General features: G+C 39.8%; 2 protein-coding genes across 2 annotated transcripts; one reads left to right on the top strand and one right to left on the bottom strand.

The window, feature by feature from the left end:
- Positions 1–3592: 3592 nt before the first annotated feature.
- Positions 3593–6309, bottom strand: LOC135157925 (uncharacterized). The gene is made up of 2 exons (XM_064115124.1): positions 4258–6309; positions 3593–3673 (listed from the first exon to the last, which is right to left on the bottom strand). The coding sequence occupies exons 1-2, from the start codon at positions 6307–6309 to the stop codon at positions 3593–3595; spliced, it is 2133 nt and encodes a 710-aa protein (XP_063971194.1).
- Positions 6310–15104: 8795 nt separating this feature from the next.
- On the top strand, positions 15105–23849 carry LOC129282596 (zinc finger protein 271-like). Its single transcript, XM_064114901.1, has 5 exons — positions 15105–15299; positions 16079–16177; positions 16655–16734; positions 17870–19125; positions 21666–23849. Exons 4-5 carry the CDS (start codon positions 18585–18587, stop codon positions 23759–23761), a joined length of 2637 nt encoding a protein of 878 aa, XP_063970971.1. The 5' UTR covers positions 15105–15299; positions 16079–16177; positions 16655–16734; positions 17870–18584; the 3' UTR covers positions 23762–23849.
- The last annotated feature ends 555 nt before the right edge of the window (positions 23850–24404 follow it).

Raw genomic sequence — 24404 nt, 5'->3', positions numbered from 1 at the left:
TACGCGCGTTCGGTCGCTGCTCGGGAGCAAATGCGACTACTTTTCCATAGGCGATTTTCAGATGGACTATGGACGGACAACCCTAAAACACAATGCCTCTGGGAGATGCATAAAAATAAGAAAAGAGGGAACACGAATGCCGGGGTGAATAGGGACAAATTTTACAGACATTGTTTCAAACTACTTAGACCATGTTTTGCTTTAACTTTTTTTGTTCATTTCTAAACAGGTTGAAAGGTCTATCACAGAACAGGGTCCACAGAGTGATCCAACTCGTAAAAGCGGATCCTTTTGTCCCTGGTCACCTTGGTGTTCCTGTTCGCCCTGTTTTACGGTATATGAATAATGGGAGTATACTAATATGTACAATATATCAATGAAATAATATTTGGTTATCATAATAATTAAGGCTATAAACTCAACCTTTCAGAAGTCAAAGTTGCATAACTTGAATAATCGCCTTAAAGGGGTGGTCCAGGCCAGCTCCAAAAAATATTTAGCCCGTAGTAAATAATTACAGGAGCCATTTCAAAAAGTATTATCTCCTTACTCGACTTTGGAGATTTTTAAGAGCATTTCTTGTAACGGTTATTTGGGGCAAAAAGAATTAAATTTCGCGCACATGTAGCGAGATCGGTCACGTGACTGTGACGTACCATCTCCACTTTGGTTTCGCAACAATCATGATCCAGCGCGCGACGTCTCACAGCTGCAATTAGACAGCTGGCAGCCGTCTGTTTCGAGGAGTTTTTTAACATTTTTTATTTTTTTTTTTGTTTCCTCATATATACACAGACGGCTCGCTATCGTGCAGCCACCATTAGGGGACTTACAATGCAAAATCCCCCCGTCGGGGCTCTTCAATTTTTGTCTTTTTAATGAATCAAACATTTGAAAATTAACGCGACCGAAATGCAAATTAACATTCACTCTTGGCATTAATTGCCAAAAAACGGGGAAAATCAAGTTAAAAGAAACAAAAACAGTGACTTATCTCGGCTGTCGCGCAACTTCACTGCCCTGTTTTATCCGAACTTAATACACATAAACATATGGCCATTGTCCCCTGTACAGATCGCGCTAGAACTTCGGTCTCTGTATTTGGTGAGTGGAGCCAACGGAGTTCAGCTGAACAACCAACATAACAGAGACCGAAGCTTTTGGTCTAAGCTGCAATATGCCTATGTGTCAGGCATACGGCTGCTCGGTTCGGCCGGGAGAAAATAACCATAAAAGTGCGTTTTCTATACCAAATCCGATCCGAGATCGAGAGAGATGTGCCCAGTGGCTTCACAATATTGGGACTGACAAGTTTGACATAAAAACATATAAATATAACGCGAGTAGAGTCGTTTGCGAGGACCACTTCGAGCTGGATTGTTTCCGAGAAGATGTCCGTGCAAAGATAATGGGGTACACTCCCCGAAAAAAAATGCTGAAATCTGACGCTATCCCGACGATATTTGTTCACCGGAAACCCCCCAATCGAAGAAATTCTAATGTCAGCGACAAAAGAAGAGAGAGGACAGATCGTGATAAGGTAAATAAAAATAATCATTATTATCGTTGTCTTTGTTGACGAAATAAAAAAAAGTATCGAGTCTTGTAGTTGCACAAATCAAAGCCAGTCGACGGAGACGGAGTGTGTATGCTGGCCGGCTGGGGTCGGCCAAATGCTTCATCAGCGCGCGTCTTACGTTGCACCAACGTACCACCGCAGCGCAGCTTAGCATGGCCGGCATGCCATGGGCATGGCATATTGGCAGTGCACTTCCATGACCATGCATGCATGTGCATAGTCACAGGCATTCTTGCTTTCTTAGCAGTCAGGTAAAAACCTCGGTATAACATAACATCAAGTGTCAGAATTGCTTTCAAAATACCCTTCCCCCACTACCGTACTCCAGAATTAATTTAAAAAGGCAGAAACTTTGAGTTTTACATGCATGTTTGAGAAAGCCCAATGCAATGGCAATGCAAAACTGCACACAAAACATCTGCTGAGCAGATATTATAAAGTCTTAAAGAAAACAAATTTACCTTAAGTTGAATGGGAATGACATCATGAGGATTGACAGTTTCATCTCGACTTGTACGGTCATTACTGTCCATGATGAAATGGTGTTTTTATGAGCTCTAACAGTACCAAAGATCAGACCATGATCGTGATGATGATGAAGATATCACGCACGTGACGTGGGGACTTAAGGGAAATCGAATCCACCTTCTTCTTCTTCTTCTGTATCCTTCCTCCGCTGTATCGGAGATCCGCAGTTTAATACTGCATTATATTAAAAAACATTAGCGTTACATATTTTGACGTGAGAGTAAGGTAGATCGAGAGAGGTGAATCTTATGCAAGAAATTTAAGACAAGTAGGTTGAGGTCGTTTCTGGAGGAATCTGCTAATTCAACGTCAGGAAGAAACAGGACGGAAGCGGTAAATTGTTGAGGTTCTTGATCTTTGAAATGCACAGAAAAATACTGCAGTTCCTCGTCTTCTTTTATTAAGTTTAGAAGGGTTTTCCTGTGTGAGCTAAACGCTGGGCATTCTCCAACAAAATGTACAACACTTTCCAGTTCGGAGTGGCAGAACTTGCAGGACTTTGTGGTACTTTGATTCAGAGAGAATAACCTTCTATTCGTTGGGTATGTACTGCAGGATAATTGAGCTCTGATGGACATAGCTTCCCTCAGGAGAGGGCTGGAGACTTGCTTTGGGTAATAATTCTTTTTATCACGTTGGGTCATGCCCGACCATAGACTTAGAGAAGATTTTTTAGCAATTGCAATTTCAAGGGCAGCATAGTGTTGTTTATAAATTTTTCCCAGTGCTAGCTTCTTCCATACTTTATATGGAATGCGATCTCTAAGGATGTTAGGGAGACTTGGAAGCTCATAACTATTGAGGATTTTTATCCAGCGTCTTACCAAAGGTGTATTGTATGCTATACCATTCAACAGGATTCTTCTCTCAGTGCGTTCGTCTGAAAGGCTTGCATATTGCCCAAGTAAGAGAAGAATTTCATAGTCGATTCGCTTATCCATTGGGAGGATATCGAGCAATAAATAAACAATTTCGTCCGCCGCACTCCTTGGCAAACCAAGCACTCTTTTAAAAAGAAATGTTTGGGCCTTGTTCAAACGGGACAGCATGTAGTTGGTAAGTTGAATAATCTGAATCCCATATAGCATTCTTGGTATGCAGAACATTTTCCAGAGATGAGTACATATTGGTGGCAGCAGGCGTAGAGTTCCTTGCTTAGTTCCAGTGAGAGAGAAGAAGGTGTTATATCCCTTTGAAATGATGTTATTGGTATGGTCAATATTACAATTGCTTTTTACTATGCCAAGGTGTGGGTGCTCTCTGCTTTCCTTGATTGTCATTCCTCCCATTTTCCACTCGACTGAACTTACACTGGTTGATGCTTTTTTGTTTATTACTACTACGGCACTTTTTTGTGGATTAATTTTATATCTCCAATCACAGGAATAAGAGAAGGTGAGATCCAGCATTGATTGGAGTTCTCGGGGGCATGTACTGATTAGAGCAACGTCATCTGCTAGTACTATCACTCCCATGTAGCAACCATTAATATAACCCATAGAGCTCCCGCCCGCGTAGCGGGCGGGAGCCCAGAAGCTTACCGTGTATTTTACCATTGTCACCGGACTAGGGTGATTTATGGTCAAAATATTTCTCCAAATAAATTGTGAAAACAGAAAGTATACAATTACCACGATTATATGGATGAAGGTCTAACGAGTGGCAGATTCCTGACATCTGAGCTAAGTCTGGAACCTCAAAAAAACAAAAAGTTCTCTCCTTCTACCCCGTCTCGATCGGCCATTTTTGTTAAAAATCGTAACAAAATGGCCGATCGAGACTGGGTAGAAGGAGATAACTTTTCGTTTTTTTGAGCTTCCAGACTGTGCCCAGATGTCAGGAATCTGCCACTCGTTAGACCTTCATCCATATAATCGTGGTAATTGTATACTTTCTGTTTTCACAATTCATTTGGAGAAATATTTTGACCATAAATCACCCTAGTCCGGTGACAATGGTAAAATACACGGTAAGCTTCTGGGCTCCCGCCCGCTGTGCGGGCGGGAGCTCTCTGGGTTACCATTAATAGAGCATCCAAGACAAGCGTTCCTTAGTGATTTGATCAGGCCATCGATGAAGACTGTATATAAGGTGGGAGAGAGCACACTCCCCTGTTTTACACCTTGAAGGATTTGAAAAGGAGAGCTGACTTTTCCTTCCCACATGACTCTACTGGTACTACCGTTGTAGAACTCTTCCAGTGTAGATAACAGGGATTCATGGAGGCCTAGGTTTTGAAGCTTAGAAAATAGGCCTTTATGCCAAACGATGTCAAATGCTTTCTGTGCGTCGAGAAGAGCAAGGTATGTTGTACATTTCTTGGCAGAGTTCAGTTGGATTATTAATTCCAGTGAAGATGCAGTAAGGAGGCAAGATTTGCCTTTCTGGAATCCAAATTGTAACTGGTCTGGGACATCATTTATTGCGAGTGGAATTTCTAGTTGAGATTTGATGAGCATTTCCAAAACTTTACCAATTGTTGAAGAAACTGTTATGCCTCGGTAGTTAGAAGGATCTTTTACATCTTTTCCCTTTCCTTTGTGAACTGGGACTATAAGGCCGGACTTCAAAGGTTCAGGAATATACTTTAGGGATATACATCGATTGATGAGGGCGAGAAGTAATTTCCGAGCTATTGGGCCAAGATATATAAGATGCTCAGGAGATATATTATCAGGTCCTGCAGCTTTTTGTTTCTTGAGAGAATTAATAGCTTCATCTAGATCTTTTGAAGTAGAGGGTTGAAGTGGTTGATTCAAATTTTCCTGGAACGGGCGAGTGGGAATAGCTTCATCCAATTCAGGCGGAGAAGAGGCATTCATGTAATCCGGTTTAGCAAGATCTGAGAAATGTGAGTTGAAGCCATCTAAAACTGCCTCTCCTTCATATGTTGTACCCCTATAAGACAGTGTATCAGTGGACCGAGATCCTTTAGTGCTTTTGACAAGCCTATAGAAGAGTTTATCATTGCTACCTTTAGCATCCTCAATTTCTGAAAGGAGATTATTGTGATACATCCGCCGTGCTTGCCTGATGCTACTTCTAAATAGACGTTTTGTATATACATGCTTGATCCAGAGAGGGTCCTTGCCTTTTGGTTTTCCGCTGGCCCTCCAGAGACGCCAGTAATATTGAGATTGTTTATAACATGCCTCTACCTTTTTGGTCCACTCTCTTTTCCCTTTCCTTTTTCTTTTCTGACGGCCCTTCGAGTGTGGTAGAGTTAGTGATACCTTCAACATTTCTTCGCTAAGTTGATCAAGCAGCAGGTCGATTTGAGTCGGATCCAAGCACATTGCAGGAAGATTATAGAAAAGGTTCTTTGATATTTGTTCCATAGGAAGAGTATAGAGAAGGTGTAGCTGGTCAGCACTGCACTGATGCCAAGATATCTTAGGACGAAGTATAGACTTTCCAGATCCTTTAGCTTTGCGATCAGGTATATCATGATCTACTTGATAATTGGCTAAAAGTGGTAGTGAAAATGTCACTTTAACCGGTGTGTGGTCAGAGGTGTTTAAAGGATCGTCATGCTGAATAAGAAGGTCAGAGAAGCAGTTTTCGAGTTTTGCAGGAATTATGAAGTCATCAATGTATGATTGTCGTAAACCATCATCTGATTGGAAGGTGTATAGCTCCTTTTTATTTTGGAGAGATGATAAGTTAATCATGTTCTCACTAATCAGAAATTCCTTTAGAATACGCTTTGTAGGTTTCTTACACGATGCATTTGTCAGATCAGCATTCAGATCTCCACCAAGTATAATCAGGGCCTCTTTATGGGTTGCTTCGATGTGGGATATGGTAGAGAGCATATGATGATACTCAGAAATACTATTGGCATCAACATCACACGGAAAGTATCCATTGCAGATAATTAAATGCGAGTTTGAAGGCTCATAACGTAGATCTGTAATGACTAATCTTTGCGATTGAGATTCTATCTTTGTTGCTTTCCAAGAGCTTGATGTTCTGATGAATGTAGCTACTCCTCCCTTTGCTCTCCTTCTTGGTAGTGGTAATGATGAGTTATTTTGCTGTGATATACTAAAGACTTGGAAGTTATCATTGATATTAGTAAGCTCATTAAGGTCCCAATGGTAAAGCCAGTGTTCTTGAATTAATAGGATATCCAATTCTTCTAAAAGACGTGATATGAAAGCATTGTTAGATTGTGCCCCCCTGCAGTTGAAGGTTCCCATTCTTAGTTGTTTTCCTTGTTGTTTTCTAGTAAGTGGAGGCTTGTGGAGGTTAAGTGCAGTATTTGATGGTGTTGGGCTCTCAGTACTTGGCGAATGACAGGGTCCGTAGTGGATAGGGGTAGTGCCAGAAGATTGATTGTATACATCACTGCCTGATAAGTGTCCTCCATTAGAGTTTTGTGGTCGGCGGTTGAGGCTCGGCCCTGCCGAAAATCCTGTTGCTTTGATGAAGGTGTTAGCTTGGAGGCCCCCTGATTCGGTACTTGGGGGACCGATGATCTATCTTTCGTGGTGCTGTTATCCTGTTGTTTCCTGGGCTGTTGGAATTCAAGGCATTCTTGATGAGATATTGAGCTGAGGGGCCTAGAGGTGTGGTATTGGCTGTTGCTATTTCTTCTTCTCTGAGGTAGATCTGAATCATTAGTATTATGACAAAAGTAACTTTGCTCTTGACCATCTTTAACCTTGTCTGCATAAGATACAAACTGTGCCTGCTTGTCATTTATCTCACTTGCTGTATCCCGTTCAGTTTTTGATGTTACATAGCTTGTTCGGGCTGGCCATTGATCATTATAGTTGACAGCACTTTGCCTTCTTTCATTTGAGTGAAACTTGGAGTTTTGACTCTTCCTATTATTATTATTCATTCCTTTGCTGACATATGGATGGTTTGGTTTCCTTCTGATAAATTCTGGGTGTTTCTTTTTCACACTGAAGGGTGGTTGAGCCTGAATACTAGTATCATAGTTAGGAGCCTTGCCTGAGCTGGTATAGTCAGGTAAGAAGCATTCATCAATCAAAGGAGAAAATGAGTTCCTGGTGGGTATTCTATCTCTTGTATTAGATGTGTTCCTTTTCATCTGACCTTTAGGCTCATTTACGACTCTAGAAGTTGACTTTGAAGTATGTTGCAAGGGAGGATTCCCATTCATCATAAGATCAACTCCTTGTTGTAGGCACTGTGCATACATGAAGTCAAGTTGAAGTTGTAAGTCATACACTGAATCATCCCGATCCTTTACAGCCTTCTCTAATTTATGAATGTAGTGATCTTTCTGTTTAAGTAGATTCTGATCATTAAAACGCAGGTCTTGTAACTGCCTGATTTCTCTGGTGGACTCCCCCATCTGCCTGTGAAGACTCTCATTTTCGCTAATGGTCAGGCTGGTAAGTGATCTCTGAACTTTGAGGTCTTCTCTCAATCGATCCTTTTCTTTCTTCATTTTGAAACAAAGAGTGCAGGGACCTGTAGAATCCAAAGAGTCTTGACTTTGATTGGCATTATTACTCTTCTTGAGTAATTTTTCCCCTTCTGGCTCTAACTGCTCTACTGGAGAAATGATGGAGGGGGACTGGTCAGCAGTAGGAACTGAGTCAGGAGTACCAGAAGATTCTTCTTCCAAAACCTCTGGAGTCTCCATGCTCAAGGTTGGAGGATTCACAATACTACAGGAGGTGCAGATGATCGAGTTGTCATTAACAGCTCTGGTAGGGAGGCAATGTAGGTGAAACCACTTGCAGCAATCTTGACATTCAACAGAGTTTTCAGAGTTTGGTGTATTGCAAATAGCACAGTTTGCTTCTTGAGAAACCTGACTTTCATGAGATGGTGTAGATGGTGTAGACAGCTTCATAGGTATATCTTCCTGGAATCTACAATCTGCACAGATGTAATCAATATCATCCATACCTAGAAGGTGGGTCAAGTCTTGTCGAGACAAGAGTGTGCATTCGAAATGTAGCCATCTGTTGCAGGTGGCACAAAGAATAGTCTCTGTACAGGCATGAGTATCGCAAACTGGACATGTACATGTAGCCTTTCCTTTTCTTTTGCAATCGCACCCATTGCGCTTCATGGGAGTCATCTTGGAGAGCAGGTCTAGTCTCCTTTTAATCTCTTCTAGAGTTGATTTCACATCAGTCATGTCCACTTGAAGGTCAGAAGCATCCATGCTAATAATTTTTGATAACAGCTCTGGAATCAGCTGTGTCTGCTTTCCTCTTACTAGTAACTTGCTAGTTGCTCCAAAGAAAGTGATGGTTAATTTCTTCTGTTTGCCTCGCCTCCCATTAACAAGTTTATTGTAAGTTTCGATGGTATTCTTTGCAATCCCTTTGCTATTAACCCCTTGTGTTAGAACAGACACATGTTGTGGGTTGATGCCCCCTTTCTGGGTTGAAGCAAGGATGGCTAGATTCTGAAGATTCTCAAATAGTGGGTGTGGTAGGGTAACTGCAATTTGTTTTTCACCATTCCTAGTAAAACTACCCATATTTGCATCACTAAAAATACACGAAGCCATGGTCATATCATATGGTCATATCATGATCATATCGATCGCTTGATGTTGCTAGCTGCTACTAGTACTAGCGCTAGCATGAATTGAGCACACAAATTAGACTTGCCGGCGAGCCGTTTCTTTCGTATTTTGGAGAATTTTGGCGGAGCAGTGGTGTAAAAAAAAAATACGCGACCGGGAACCCACGGCGTCTTAACACACACTACCGCTGCTGCGCTGAGCTGAGCTGTGTGCCTGTGATTGTGAAGCTACTTGGAGTTGGAGATAGTAAAAAAAAAAACTATTGAGTTCGAAGCTCAGAACGTCGTTAATCCTTGATCAAAAACACAAACTGACCAATCTAAAAAGAAAAAGACTGAAAAAAATCTAAAGCATTGCCATTGAATTTGCATAGATCACAGAAGTCCAGTTTCAGGACTGCATCAGTGCATGTGCAGTGCAATTTATTTAGCAGCGCTTGTATTACTATTAGACCAAAAGCTTTGGTCTCTCTTATGTTGGTTGTTCAGCTGAACTCCGTTGGCTTCACTCACCAAATACAGAAAAATAAAAAATGTTTAAAAACTCGAAACAGACGGCTGCCAGCTGACTACGCTTGTATATGCATTGATGATTGACTTTCGAACATGATGTACCGTATGTGATGCGCTATGTATAGTCACGTATTGTATTACCGGACACTATTATGATTCCGGACGCGCATATTACTGCGTTCGAAAACAATTTCTTACCGTAAGACTTCCGCAATTCAATTTCACAGAGCAATACATAGAACAAGATTGCAAAAACAAGGCGAAAAAATCAAACTTTTACCTTATTTATCTCTTAAATGACAGAAAATGCTTTAAATATCATATAACATATAGTTTTGCATTAACGATTGATATAATTTATTTTCTAACGGAAATATGGGCCTGATTTTCCGAATTTCAGTCTCAATCTCCTTCGATCGAATGATGAGGTGTGGTGTATTGTGGGTGATCGTCGACGGCTAGTTCTCAAGGTACCCGTGCGCGAGGTTTACCATGAGTAGAGCCGTCGATCGGCAGCGCATCGATAGAACTTGAAGAGCGTCACGATACGAACGCGAGCATATTATTATTGGAAAGTGCCATGGAACATGCAGCTAACAATAAAAAATAAAATAAGTTATCAAACACGAATTTATTACCAACATCTGCTCAGATTCGATATACAAAAGCAAATAAAAACTTAGAATTTACTCATGATATAAGAAGAAAAAAAATCACACAATTTGTTCTTACATCATTATAATCAAGGATATCTTTACCCGTCCGGCGCGCGTCCGGAATCATGATATAAATTGTCGCGCACGAAAATAATTGTTTTTCGTGGAGGGGTATGCGGCAAGTGCGATGCAAAGAAAATGGTTGGTAAATATAAAATAATTTTATCATATTCATAATTTTCATAATATTTGGAATAGCAAGTGTGAATTGTTGTTGATTGTATTTCCTCTAGTTGTCATTTTTAAAGCACTGAAATAAAGGTGTCCGGCAATAGGATACACTGCCATAGTATGTTGAATGGAGGATGCAAAATATGGCGATACATTTCAAGATTTTGTGGAATAGTGAGATAGGACAAAATAAACATTGCAATTAAAAATAGATAAATATATTCAACAAACAGTGATGCAAATTTCATTTTGTGAAAAGACATTTTAGAACAAAGAATATAGCAAAAAGGCTGTGCTGTGTGCTGTGTGCTGTGTGTGCAGGGCAGTGGTTGTGTGTCCTAAACTTTCCTAAAATTTCACTTTTTGGAGTTTTTATCTTCACAGTTTTTACTTGTGGCCAGTATTCATTCTCATTTAAGGACCTGGAAGTACTTTTTTAGGGATATTCTGATGTTGATGAGGAGTTATATCCAGCAATTTTTTGGACATACTGAGATCCTTAGGTCAGCCATCTTGGTGTAGTCCCAGTAACTGTGTTTTGTGACATGTTATGACAGCAAAATATCTAGGTGAGCAGAGGTGAGAACTTGCTTTTTATCATCATTGAGAACTGAAAAGTACACCCTTACTTCAGTTAAGCTATGCTTACTCTTTGTGGCCAGTGGAGAGATACAGGATTTGTGAGCTTTTTATGAATTTTTATACTGTTCTTCATTTATTTTATGGACTTGAAAAAATTTGCCATTAGTTAGTATTAGTATTACTATTAGTATGCACCAGTGAGAAGGATCAACAATTCCATGTACCTATTGGCTATTGGAGCTTTTGGAGTCATTTGGTATTTTCTTTTTCCAATTCTTTGGAATAATTACTGAGAGAATCATTGTGGAATTTGTACGTTCTGCCCTTACACCGTGTTTTCTCCATGATGGAGCCACTGTTACTGAGGCTATCATTTCTGATACTCTTAACTCTTCATATCTATGATTCATTGTGCTCGAACTCAGCAGAGCAGAATATCAACAGCATCCTTTCATCAACTCCATTTGAATTGAGGAGAAACTACCAAAGAAAGAATTACAACAGATTACATGTACCAGAAGTAGGTCATCTCCTAGAGTCTGATGGCAAATGCTTGAGGAGTAGAAAAATGATAATCCTCTCTCTACTCCTGAGTGGTAGACTTGAGCTTAATCCCGGACCCAACACGGTTCTATTCCCATGTGGCCAATGTGGGCATGAAGTTAAAGATGATGATGCTGGTGTAGCCTGTGACCACTGTAATGACTGGTTTCATTGCCAATGTATGGGAATTACTGACAGCCATTATGAAGCACTGTGTAATGACTCTAACATTTCCTGGATCTGCAGTTGTGGACTTCCAAATTTTTCGCATGGGTTATTCAAAACCTTCATCTCTGTTGACACATCGAATTCCTTTACCCCTCTCATGACTGACGAGTCCTCTAGTCCGTCAAGTCCTGATAATTCAAGCGTAGATAGGTCTTCCTTTTCTCCTCGGCTGACCTCAACGCCATTGAGAAACGCCCCAAGAGTGAAGAAGTCCAAATCTCGTCGAACAAAGCTTCGTGGGATGCAAGTTAACTGCAATGGACTGAAGTCTGAGAAGAGCAAAATGGATTTCCAGGCTGCTCTTGCCCAACATGATCCAGACATAATACTTGGATGCGAATCAAAACTGAATGCTGACGTGCCGACATATTCTATCTTTCCAGAAAACTATGAAGTATACAGAAAGGATCGGAATGCATTTGGAGGTGGTGTGTTTGTTGCAGTGAAGAGGGACTTGGCTTCAATCAGGCGTCCTGAGTTTGATTGCTCTGCAGAAGTATGCTGGGCTTCCATAGACTTTGTCAAAGGAGGGCTGCTCTATCTCGGTAGCTTCTACAGACCACCCGGTTCTAAGGATGAGGTGATTGACGAATTACAAGGTAGCATCAGTACTATCTTTCGAAAGCACAGGAAACTGCCTGCTTTAGTCCTAGCGGGAGATTTTAATCTACCGGATATTGACTGGTGTAAAGTTGTAACATCGAATCCTAGAACTCATGCAATTCATTCTCACTTCCTCAATTTTGTGAATGGATGTAGTTTAACCCAGATGGGTAGGGAGCCTACAAGACCGGCCTCTGGAAATATCTTAGATCTTATACTCACAACTACACCTGATGCTGTGAATAATACCCAAACAAAACCTGGGATCAGTGACCATGACATCACCCTGTTTGACATCAATATGCGACCCAAACTCCAAAGAAAACCAGTGCGGAGAATTTACCAGTATGACAAAGCTGACAAACAAGACATTAAGGAGCGCTGCTCTCAGATGTCATATGACTACTTTGAAAGATCTCCTGAAGACATCTCTGTAGAAGATAATTGGATATTCTTCAAGACTTCTCTTTTGTCAATCATGTCTCACATTCCCCACAGGAACTCGAGGCCCAAGACAAGCCACCCGTACATCACCTCGAAGATCATACGGGAAATGAATAAGAGGGACAGGCTATACAAGAAGGCAAGACGTTCAAGGTCACATTCAGATTGGGAAACATACAAAACAAAGAGAAATTCTGTTCAAAGAGCAAAAGAATCAGCTCACAGTGAATACCTTCAAAATGTTGTTGGAGGAAGTCTTATGACTGACGCAAAGAAATTCTGGAGGTACGTCAAAGCTCAGCGGAGAGAGTCGGTAGGAATCCCAACTTTAAAAGTGGGAAATGTTTCCTATGTATCCAATGAGGAGAAAGCTAATGCTCTAAATGCTCAGTTCTCTTCAGTTTTTACACATGATAATACTTCATCGGTACTACCAGACAAGGGTCCCTCACCGTACACACCAATTGAAGATCTCTTCATCAGCTTACGAGGAGTGAATAAACAACTGAAAGAACTTAACACCAACAAAGCCAGTGGTCCAGATGAAATACCTGCTAGAATGTTAAGAGACTATGCAGATGAGATTAGCCCAGTCCTTACTCATCTCTTCCAACAATCCTATGATGAGGGAATTCTTCCAAGTGATTGGCTAAGAGCTCAAGTGGCCAGCATCTACAAGTCTGGCGACAAGAGTAACCCAGCCAATTATAGACCGGTGTCACTCACATGCATCTGCTGCAAGATCCTAGAGCACATTGTATTGAGCCACATGTCAAAATACTTGGAAAAGAATAACATCATCAACCCAAACCAACATGGATTTAGGAAGGGACTGTCATGCGAAACGCAACTTGTTGAGGCCATCAATGACTGGGCATACAACATCGACCAGCAATGTCAGACAGACGCCTTCTTTCTCGACTTTAGTAAGGCCTTTGATAAGGTATCACACAGGAAGCTGCTCTACAAATTGGAGTATTATGGCATTACTGGTCAAATGCATGGATGGATCCAAGCTTTTCTATCAGGCAGATCTCAGTCAGTTCATGTTGATGGAACATCCTCACCACGAGCCAGTGTACTCTCAGGCGTGCCGCAAGGCTCAGTACTCGGGCCTGTGTTATTCCTGCTGTACATCAATGACATCTGTGAATGCATCTCATCACCAATCAGACTCTTTGCTGATGACTGTGTGCTGTATCGCAAGGTCAAGACAAGAGCTGACCACGCAATTCTCCAGCGAGATCTTTCAACATTATCAGATTGGGCGAAACTGTGGGATATGTCCTTCAATGTCAAGAAGTGTGCCCACATGTGTATCTCATTGAAACGACAACCCTTGGCTTGCAACTTTACCATCAGTGACCAACCTGTTCCAACGGCAACCTCCTGTAAATACCTCGGTGTGACCATCACAGACAACCTGAGTTGGAACTCCCATGCACAGAAGATATCCTCCAAAGCTGCTCGTACTCTTGGAATCATACGTCGAGCATTGGGTAAATGTGACCTGAAAGTGAGAGACATTGCGTACAAGCAACTTGTCAGACCTCAACTTGAGTATGCTTCATGTGCATGGAATCCTCACATACAGAAAGATGTAAACATTATTGAGAACATTCAGCGTCAGGGTGCTCGGTTTGTCCTTCATGACTATAGCAGAGAATCCAGTGTAACATCGATGTTGTCAACTCTTCACTGGGATACTCTCCAACACAGACGCCTTCTTAGCCAATGTGAGATGTTCTACAAAATTCATCACAATTATGTTTACATCAACATGCCACATCAGATTAAGTTAAGCAGCAGTTCTCGTCCACAACGTTCACAACACACTGGACATCAGCTCAAGTACACCCAGCCTTTTTGTAGAGTGAACTGCTACATGTACAGTATGTTCCCAAGAACCATCCGTATTTGGAATACTCTCCCAAACGCTGCTGTAACTTCGACCTCTATAGCTGGCTTCCGGGGAGCAACATTGCCTATCATTCAGCAAATGTTGCCTCCCCCTCCCCTTAAGATGCTGTAAGAGGGACACACACGCACCACCCGCACACTGCACCTAGCACACTGTATATAGTGCACCAAGAATACCACCACAGGATCACCACATCACCTGAAGCACTGGCAGCACCTGACACAGCACAACCCTCTCCAGGACAGCGTGTACGCTTTTGGGAGAGTACTTCTTCAAGATTCAAGATTCTTCAACATGTCAAATCTAGGCTGTAAGTTATAGACAGAATGTGAGATGAGACTGAGTGAGTGAGTTTTGTTAGCCTGTTTTCAAATTGTTCTCGCTCAAATCAGTACATAAATTTGGTGAATGAATAGAATATAACGTAAGATTTTTATCAGGCGAAAGATTGCATTCTAAGCTTTACAATGGTAGTCGTATGTCTTTTGTATAACTATAATTTGTTTTTGCATTATGAAGCTTCAATAGTTTTCTGTTTCATTTTTCTGACTTTTAGACTCGGGCAATTTTCAATAAATGCCGGAACATATGTGAATTCGGGTCCTTATCTTTATGTTGAAAAAAAGGAATGATTTAGGCAAGTAAATCTCAGTCTGCTGAGTTATGCTGAGATTGACAGTGACAGTGAGACCAGTGCATGATGTCTTAACTGCAATTCAAATGTAATCTTTAAAAAAAATTGTCTTTTTCTTCCAGTCTCACTCTTGGTACAGGAAAATATTTTTGCCTTCAGTTTGCAAGCAAGCCACCATGTCCCTGCCAGAGATGGATCAGTATCTTTTAGATGTCCAGGTTTATTTCACAGCCAAGGAATGGGCAATGTTCAGCAGTTATGAGAGAATTTGTATCAAGAACGTCAAAGAAAACTATGAGATGGTGAACAAAGTTGGTATGTATGGTCGATGCTCATTATTTAATAACATTATTTATTAATCCATTAAATTTCTGTGTTTCATCTTTATACTTATTACTTGCATTAACCTATTACAGAATTTTTTTTTCTTTTTATGTTTTAGGAATAGAAGTTAGTGCCATGATATGGGTATACAACCCAAACAGAAATTAACAAGAAATATCAGAAGAGATTGTTAGTTTGAACAAAATGGTATGAGGATTTCAGAATTGTCTGCTTATGTAGGCTTACAGCCAGCCTACAGGGGCCACAAAATAATGATTTAGCTCAGAAGGCTATTTTTGTTTTATAAGGACCTATAGAATTTTGTTTTCAATGTTTGATTGCAGCCCGGAGGGTAAAGGTGCTTAGGAGAAAACCATTAACTTCTTGTTTGATTACAAGGCAATTTTATGAAAAAGATCTCAGAAAGGCATCCTACATGATCAGATTGTGAACTCCAGATTATGAGTGAGATACAGATGAATATTATTAAGAATTGAAAGAATAGCCAAGAGCATTATACTTGGTGAGACGTATTATTTTATGATCGGCTCGGTGATCATGTTTAAAAACGTTTGTAGATGATGTTTAAATAAATAATTCTCAGGCTCACATGGAAATCCTTGTTTCTTCATTGAGAGATGATAAGACCGTGTAGCTCAATCACAAAGGCAACCTGTTTCTTTTATCCATAAGTCTTCTAGATTGCTGTCAAATCTCTGATTATTATTAACCCATGGTTTGTTTGTTTTTCTTGTTGTTTTTTTAAATAGGATTACAGGTCAATCCACCTATGTTTATGCAACGTCAGCAAGACATAAAACTAGAGATCAAAGAGGAAAATGATAGCGAGGATGAGGAAATGACGTTAGGTACGTTTGTTAATAAAGCTTTCATTTGGGGGTACCGGAGGGTGTTATGGCCCGCTCATTGGGTGATTTCAAGTCCGGTGTTGGCCTGGGCATTGGTGTAGGTGTTGAAATTTGGATTGCTTCCCCTTGCTCCAAAACTTATTCATAGTTTGTAAAACTGATCCAAATCACATTATTGACATGTCAACAACTAGGGATTGACTTTTCGGGACCATCTTCAAATATGTTTGGCGTTATAATCGTGTAAAAATTGACCTAACACCAACACCAAAAGGTCAACACTGAACTTTAATTTACCCATTGCTCCTTGAAGCATTTCTCTTATCCACACTCACCTTTTTTGGTTATTATTTCTTTCAAGTGCTGCACAACAAATTATATGCATTTCATACGTTTTGCAAGAATACATGTAGATGAGAAGAAAATGTTGACTTCTTTTTTTTTCTTTTCATATACCGGGTATTTATTAAAATCCAGAACCTTCCCATGTACTTGTCAATGATGAAAAGCCAGATGACATAAAGGAGAACAACTTACATGAAGAGAGTACAAACCATGTAAGTACCTGTCAAATAATAAATTATAGCGTACTATATTGAAATCAAAACAATTTAGTTTTTCCCTTTAGGCTCGAGTGATTCCCAGCTTCCCAGAACTGACTTTGGTTCTGACCTAAGGCTTCGGTTCCAAGATGAATCGACTCAAGTGTCACTTAACTCGCTAGTGAATTACCAGATTACACACCATGCTCGATATGTCCATACAGTGAAAGGACATCTACCCCCCCCCCCCCCGGACATTTACCCCCCGTATCCAAAATATCCGTGAGTAGATGCCCGGGGGTAGCCTGTCTGGGGGGGGGGGGTAAATGTCCGGGGGGTAGATGTCCGGGGGGTAGATGTCCGGGGGGTAGATGTCCGGGGGGTAGATGTCCGGGGGGTAGATGTCCGGGGGGTAGATGTCCGGGGGGTAGATGTCCGGGGGGTAATTGTCTGGGGGGTAGATGTCCGGGGGGGTAGATGTCCGGGGGGTAGATGTCCGGGGGGGTAGATGTCCGGGGGGTAGATGTCCGGGGGGTAGATGTCCGGGGGGGTAGATGTCCGGGGGGTAATTGTCCGGGGGGTAGATGTCCGGGGGGTAGATGTCCGGGGGTTACTTGTCCGGGGGGTACATGTCCGGGGGTACTTGTCCTAGGGGGTGGATGTCCTAAGGGGGTGGATGTCCGGGGGGTGGATGTCCAGGGGGTAGATGTCCGGATACGGGCAGGAAGTGCAGCTTAGCTTTTGTGATTGATAGCATTGTATATCAATGTAATCGGATTGTCGTGAGATTTGTGCCGATCGGTGTACTTGGCGAATTAGCAAGTGTGCCAATCGGCGAACTATGCGGACAAAGAGTTAAAGGGGCCCTGGTAATGTTTGAATCATCTATGGACTGGAACAGAACAATGCAAAGTCCTCATGAATTGACTTTTAATGATATATTGGAGATCAATAGAGTCATCAAAGTCCAATAAATAAAATGAAATCATTGGGAAAATCTTGATAGTATAATCCTCCAACTGTATGTTATCACAACTTGCGTTTTGACTGCAGACTAAGAATAGGATGAATCTGATCGTGTGTCAAAGTAACATGGTATATCATGTCATCACTTAGATGTGACAGTTTGTCCGTTTTTCTTTTTATTTAGTTCACTATTAAAGTGGAGACTGAGTATGATGATGATGGGAATCTGCTTAATGCTCATGATATCGGAGGAGAGGGAATCATCGGACTAATTCTCGCTACCCCAAATAGCGATTTCGCCGAGATCCGGGAAAAATCCCTGTAACGCGCATTGCATTATGGGATAGCTTTTCGGTATTACAACTTCCTGTTCGGAAGTCCAATGCACTGTTTTGCCATTGAGATCAACAGTGCCGTCATCCACAACACAACGTTGCTTTCGCTCGGAAAGTTCGTGATCACAACCCTCTCTTTCACGATACAGTTTAACGGCCTTTTCTGCTAAAGTCACTAATTCTGCCCGACGCTTTCCATTGCACGGTATTCCTCTGTCAGTTAAGATTTTTTTAAGTTCCGAAACTGATTTTTTATCCATTTTGTAAACGGAATGAATGCTGTAGTGTATATATTTAGCGTCTAGTCGAATACGATCGTGATGTCAGGCCGGTCGCTAAATGCAAAATTGTAAGATATTCATTTTTTGTTTTATTTTTTATAACCAAATAAAAACATGAATAAAAATTATTTTCACGTGAAATATATATTTTATTTTTATTTATAATTCAAATGGAATCAAAACTGACCAAATTAAACAAAATGTATTAAAATATGTACATATTACGCTGATTGGCATCGATTTCAGCGTGGTGGAAAACTCGTATCGCGAACCTCGCGCGAGTATGCATTACTCTGAACCGGAAGTGGTGATGACGACCCGACGGAGTGAAAATTATCTCGTCTCGCGCATTATGAGATTTTTGTTCCTATTTGGGGTAGCGAGAATTGAATGGAAGGACTATGATGAAGCTATCCAGACACAATCCAATCCAGCATCAGGTGATGAGAGGTCAGGGGATCTCAGGACTCAGTCATGTGATCAGAGGACAGAACAAACTTTGATAGAAGTAGCTGCAGGGGGTGACCAGACTTCCAAGCAATCAGGTGATCTCAGAACCCAGTCAGGTGATCTCAACTCTCAGTCATGTGATCAGAAGACAGAACAAACTTTGATAGAAGTAGCTGCAGGGGGTGACCAGACTCCCAAGCAATCAGGTGATCTCAGAACCCAGTCAGGTGATCTCAACTCTCATTCATGTGATCAGAAGAAAGCACAAACTTTGATAGAAGTGGCTCCAGGGGGCGACCAGACTCCAAAGCAATCCCGCCCACCGTATTCAAAAGTGGAGGGAAGAGATGATGGACAGAATGGAACACTCTCAGGTAAAACAAAAAACCCAATGGCCCGTATTCTGAAGTCGGGTTTAACTTAGACCATGGTCTAACTCTGTGCTAAAATTATGGGAAGCCAAAAGTGTCAAAATTTGTATTAAGTTGTATGTTTCTGTGCTCTTTCCTTATTCATAGATGGTGAAGAAAATCATCTATTTTTACTTCCTAGACAATTATGAATGATTTGAGAGCCAAATGAGCTGAAATATGATATCTCTACTGTTAGTGATTTATGTAACAATTGCCTATCCATACTTTAACCACAACTTTAAACTTGAGTTTAAGTTAAACCCGACTTCAGAATACAAACCAATATGTATTTGACAGATTACGAATGGGTTATAAGAAAGAATCTTCCCTATAAGGTACTGAAATTATGTAAATCCATTTAAAGAGGAAGTGAAGTGTGTGTGGTCTCTCATTGATTGTGCGTTATAAACACATAGTCTTAAAATAAACATTATCAGATATCTATTAACTACAGAGAATAAATTGACCTATAATTGTATTTGTATAGAGAAACTAAAATGTTTTGAGAGGAAAAGTAATTGTTTTGCTACTTGGTAGCATAATTATTGTATAAATATATTGAGTAGTTATTTAACATGTTATCATTCAAGTGGGTCCATATTACTAGACTACACTTGCATTATGGGTCAGGAAAATGGCCAGGTATGAGGAGTTGAAGACCCAAGATGGCGCTATTGGTTCAAATCTGCGTTAAAGGGATGGTCTGGGCTGAAAGTATTTATAGCTTAATAAATGGAATAGAATTTACTGAGCAAAATGCCGAAAATTTCATCAAAATCGGATAACAAATGACAAAGTTATTGAATTTTAAAATTTAGCAATATTTTGTGAAAACAGTCATGAACATTTATTAGGTGGGCTGATGATGTCACATCCCCACTTGTTCTTTTGTATTTTATTATATGAAATTAGGTTTATTCAAACATTTTCTACCAAGAACTAAAACAATTGGATTGACAACTGATTAAGTGCATTAGTTATTGATTGCTGCAACTTATTTCATCGTAATGGAAATGAATCGTTTTACACATGTATGAAAAATTAAAACATGATTTCATGTACCTGTAATAACATAAGAAAAAGGAAAGTGGGGATGTTACATCATCAGCCCACCTAATGAATATTCATGACGATGTGCATATAACTGTTTTCACAAAATATTGATAAACTTCAATATTCAATAACTTAATTATTTATTATCCGATGTTGATGAAATTTTCAGCATTTTGCTATGTGAATTTTACTCTATTAATAGACATTAATATTTCAGCCCGGACCATCCCTTTAAAGTTGATGTTAATCTACTAGCACCGGTGTGTACATGAAGGACATGTATGCCATATTCAGCCACAGTCAACAAAAATCTGTCCATTATTATAAGCACATTTTATCCCAATGGATAATCTAGAATACATGTAAGTTCTAGAATCATTCATTCTTTAAAAGTTATGCTTATGGTCTTCTTTTCTCGACATAACCAATGCATCTCTATTTGATTGTCTTCTCTTCCTTTGGTTTTCCACCCCCCCCCCCATTTCTTTACTTGAAAAATTATAGGGGTGAGGGCAGTTCTCTTGGTTGCTGAACTTTATCCCTTGCCTCCATGTCAGTGTTATACAAGGCTAGTTTGTATGTGCAGTCATGGATGATATATCATCCCAGATTGTATGTTGGTTTGGAACAAGTCACTTGGTAATATATCTGCATGCAATTGACGACGTCACTGTCCTCCAAAAACTCTGCATTACACTTAAAGGAATGGTCCTGGCTGAAAATGTTCATACATAAATAGAGTAAAATTCACAGAGCAAAATGCTAAAAAGTTCATCAAAATCGTACAAAAAATAACAAAGTTATTGAATGTTATAAGTTTATCAATATTTTGTGAAAACAGTTATATGCACATCGTCATGAATGTTCATTAGGTGGTCTGATGATGTCACATCCCCACTTTCCTTTTTCTTATGTTTTTGCATAATATCATTAATGTTTAATTATTTCATGCATGTGTAAATAATGTGTCTCCATTATGATGAAATAAGTTGCGGCAATAAATAACTAATGCACTTTATTAGTTGTCAATCCAATTGTTTTAGTTCTTGTAAGACAAATTTTGAATAAACCTAATATCATATAATGAAATACAAAAGAACAAGTGGGGATATGACATCATCAGCCCACCTAATGAATATTCCTAAAGACATGCCTAGAACTGTTTCACCGGAATAATGCAAATCTTTCAAATTAAATCACTTTGTTATTTGTTATCCGATTTTGATCAAATTTTCAGCATTTGGCTTGTGAATTTTACTCTATTTATTGAAATATGAATATCTCCAGCCTGGACCATCCCTTTAAATCCTTCATTTTTTTTGGGGGGGGGGGTTCTTCCATGTACCATGTACTTTTTTCATTATGTTTGAGTTTTTCAAATAAATACCTTTACATGCATAATCTCTGAATCAATCAATAAAAATATGACAATATTTCTATCCAAATAGATTCTGGAATCTACCGATGTGAGTTCTGTGGATCATTCTATGCTATTCCTCTCATCTTATCAAGACATCTCAAGTACAAACATGGGGTTGATAATATCGTCTTTCCATCGTATGCATCGCATGAAGGCTTTCTACAGATTGTTGATGGAGAAATACAGAAACCTGCCTATAAATCGAATGACTTTGAACTGGGTGATGAGGGGATTTTGAAAGAAGGAAATGAAGTAAATATGACAGTTGAGTGTAAGCCACGTATAGATTCATATTTTGCATCATGCCAGGAAGTTATTGACAATGAGAAGTTCTTTGTATGTGATCAATGTGGTAAGGCATTTAGTCAATCTTATAATCTCACATTACATAAACAAATCCATACAGGTGAGAAACGGTTTGTATGTGATCAGTGTGGTAAGGCATTTAGTCGATCTGGTCATCTTGCAAGACATAAACAAATCCACACAGGTGAGAAGCCATATGTTTGTGATCAGTGTGGTAAGGCATTTTGTCGATCTAGTGAACTAACAAGACATAAACAAATCCACACAGGTGAGAAGCCGTTTGTTTGTGATCAATGTGGTAAGGCATTTTGTCGATCTAGGGAACTAACAAGACATAAACAAATCCACACAGGTGAGAAGCCGTATGTTTGTGATCAGTGTGGTAAGGCATTTTGTCAATCTAGCGGTCTAACAAGACATAAACAAATCCACACAGGTGAGAAGCCGTATGTTTGTGATCAGTGTGGTAAGGCATTTTGTCAATCTAATGATCTAACAAGTCATAAACAAATCCACACAGGTGAGAAGCCGTATGTTTGTGATCAATGTGGTAAGGCATATAATCGGTCAAGTAATCTCAGAAGACATAAACAAGTCCACACAGGTGAGAAGCCGTATGTTTGTGATCAATGTGATAAGGCATTTCGTCAATCTAGCGAACTAACAAGACATAAACGAATCCACACAGGTGAGAAGGCGTATGTTTGTGATCAATGTGGTAAGGCATTTTGTCAATCTAGTGAACTAACAAGACATAAACGAATCCACACAGGTGAGAAGCCGTATGTTTGTGATCAATGTGGTAAGGCATTTTGTCAATCTATTGAACTAACAAGACATAAACGAATCCACACAGGTGAGAAGCCTTATGTTTGTGATCAATGTGGTAAGGCATTTTGTCAATCTAGTGTACTAACAAGACATAAACGAATCCACACAGGTGAGAAGCCGTATGTTTGTGATCAATGTGGTAAGGCATTTTGTCGATCTAGTGATCTAACAATACATAAACAAATCCACACAGGTGAGAAGGCGTATGTTTGTGATCAATGTGGTAAGTCATTTTGTCAATCTAGTAAACTAACAAGACATAAACAAATCCACACAGGTGAGAAGCCGTATGTTTGTGATCAATGTGGTAAGGCATTCAATCGATCAAGTGCTCTCAGAATACATATACGAGTACATACAGATGTGAATCCATATGTGTGTGATCAATGTGGTAAGGCATTTTGTCAATCTAGTAATCTCAGAAGACATAAACGAATCCATACAGATGTGAATCCCTATGTGTGTGATCAATGTGGTAAGGCATTTTGTCAATCTAGTGATCTAACAAGACATAAACAAATCCACACAGGTGAGAAGCCGTATGTTTGTGATCAATGTGATACGGCATTTCGTCAATCTAGGGATCTAAGAAGACATAAACAAATCCACACAGGTGAGAAGCCGTATGTTTGTGATCAATGTGATAAGGCATTTCGTCAATCTAGGGATCTAAGAAGACATAAACAAATCCACACAGGTGAGAAGCCGTATGTTTGTGATCAATGTGGTAAGGCATTTAGTCAATCTTGTCATCTAGTAAGACATAAACAAATCCACACAGGTGAGAAGCCGTATGTTTGTGATCAATGTGATAAGGCATTTCGTCAATCTAGTGATCTAACAATACATAAACAAATCCACACAGGTGGGAAGCTGTATGTTTGTGATCAATGTGGTAAGGCATTTTGTCAATCTAGTGATCTAACAAGACATAAACGAATCCATTCAAGTGGAGAAACCCATAACGAAAATATAGAGTATTTCTAAAGCACCAAACCTACATTGATTATGTGCTCAAGGGCCAAGGCACTGTGTGCGATCAATGTGGTAAGGCATTTAATCGAACAAGTGCTCTCAGAAGACATAAACGAGTCCATACAGATGTGAATCCATATGTGTGTGATCAATTTGGTAAGGCATTTAGTCGATCTTGTCATCTAGAAAGACATAAACGAATCCATACAGGTGAACGGGCGTATGTTTGTGATCAATGTCATAAGGCATTTTGTCAATCTAGTGATCTAACAAGACATAAACGAATCCATTCAAGGGGAGAAACCCATAACGAAAATATAGAGTATTTCTAAAGCACCAAACCTACATTGATTATGTGCTCAAGGGCCAAGGCGCTGTGTGCGATCAATGTGGTAAGGCATTTAATCGACCCCACTTTCTCACCAAACAAACAAATCACACAGGTTAGAGTTAAGAATGTTTATATGTGTATTGAGGCAAAATTCTGAAAACTTTATGATATAATATAATTATAATATAGATATATATATATATATATATATATAATAACAAGTATAATAATAATAAAGGGCACATATCTGTTTTCTGTCGATGACATTCAAAGTGCAAAATTAACAACTTATACAATACAGAAAATGAAATCAATAATTACACA

This window comes from Lytechinus pictus, unplaced genomic scaffold, assembly GCF_037042905.1.
Source record: "Lytechinus pictus isolate F3 Inbred unplaced genomic scaffold, Lp3.0 scaffold_20, whole genome shotgun sequence".
NCBI lineage: Eukaryota > Metazoa > Echinodermata > Echinoidea > Temnopleuroida > Toxopneustidae > Lytechinus > Lytechinus pictus.
The sequence above is the reverse complement of the archived record's forward strand: the minus strand, read 5'-3'. Positions and strand labels throughout refer to the sequence as shown.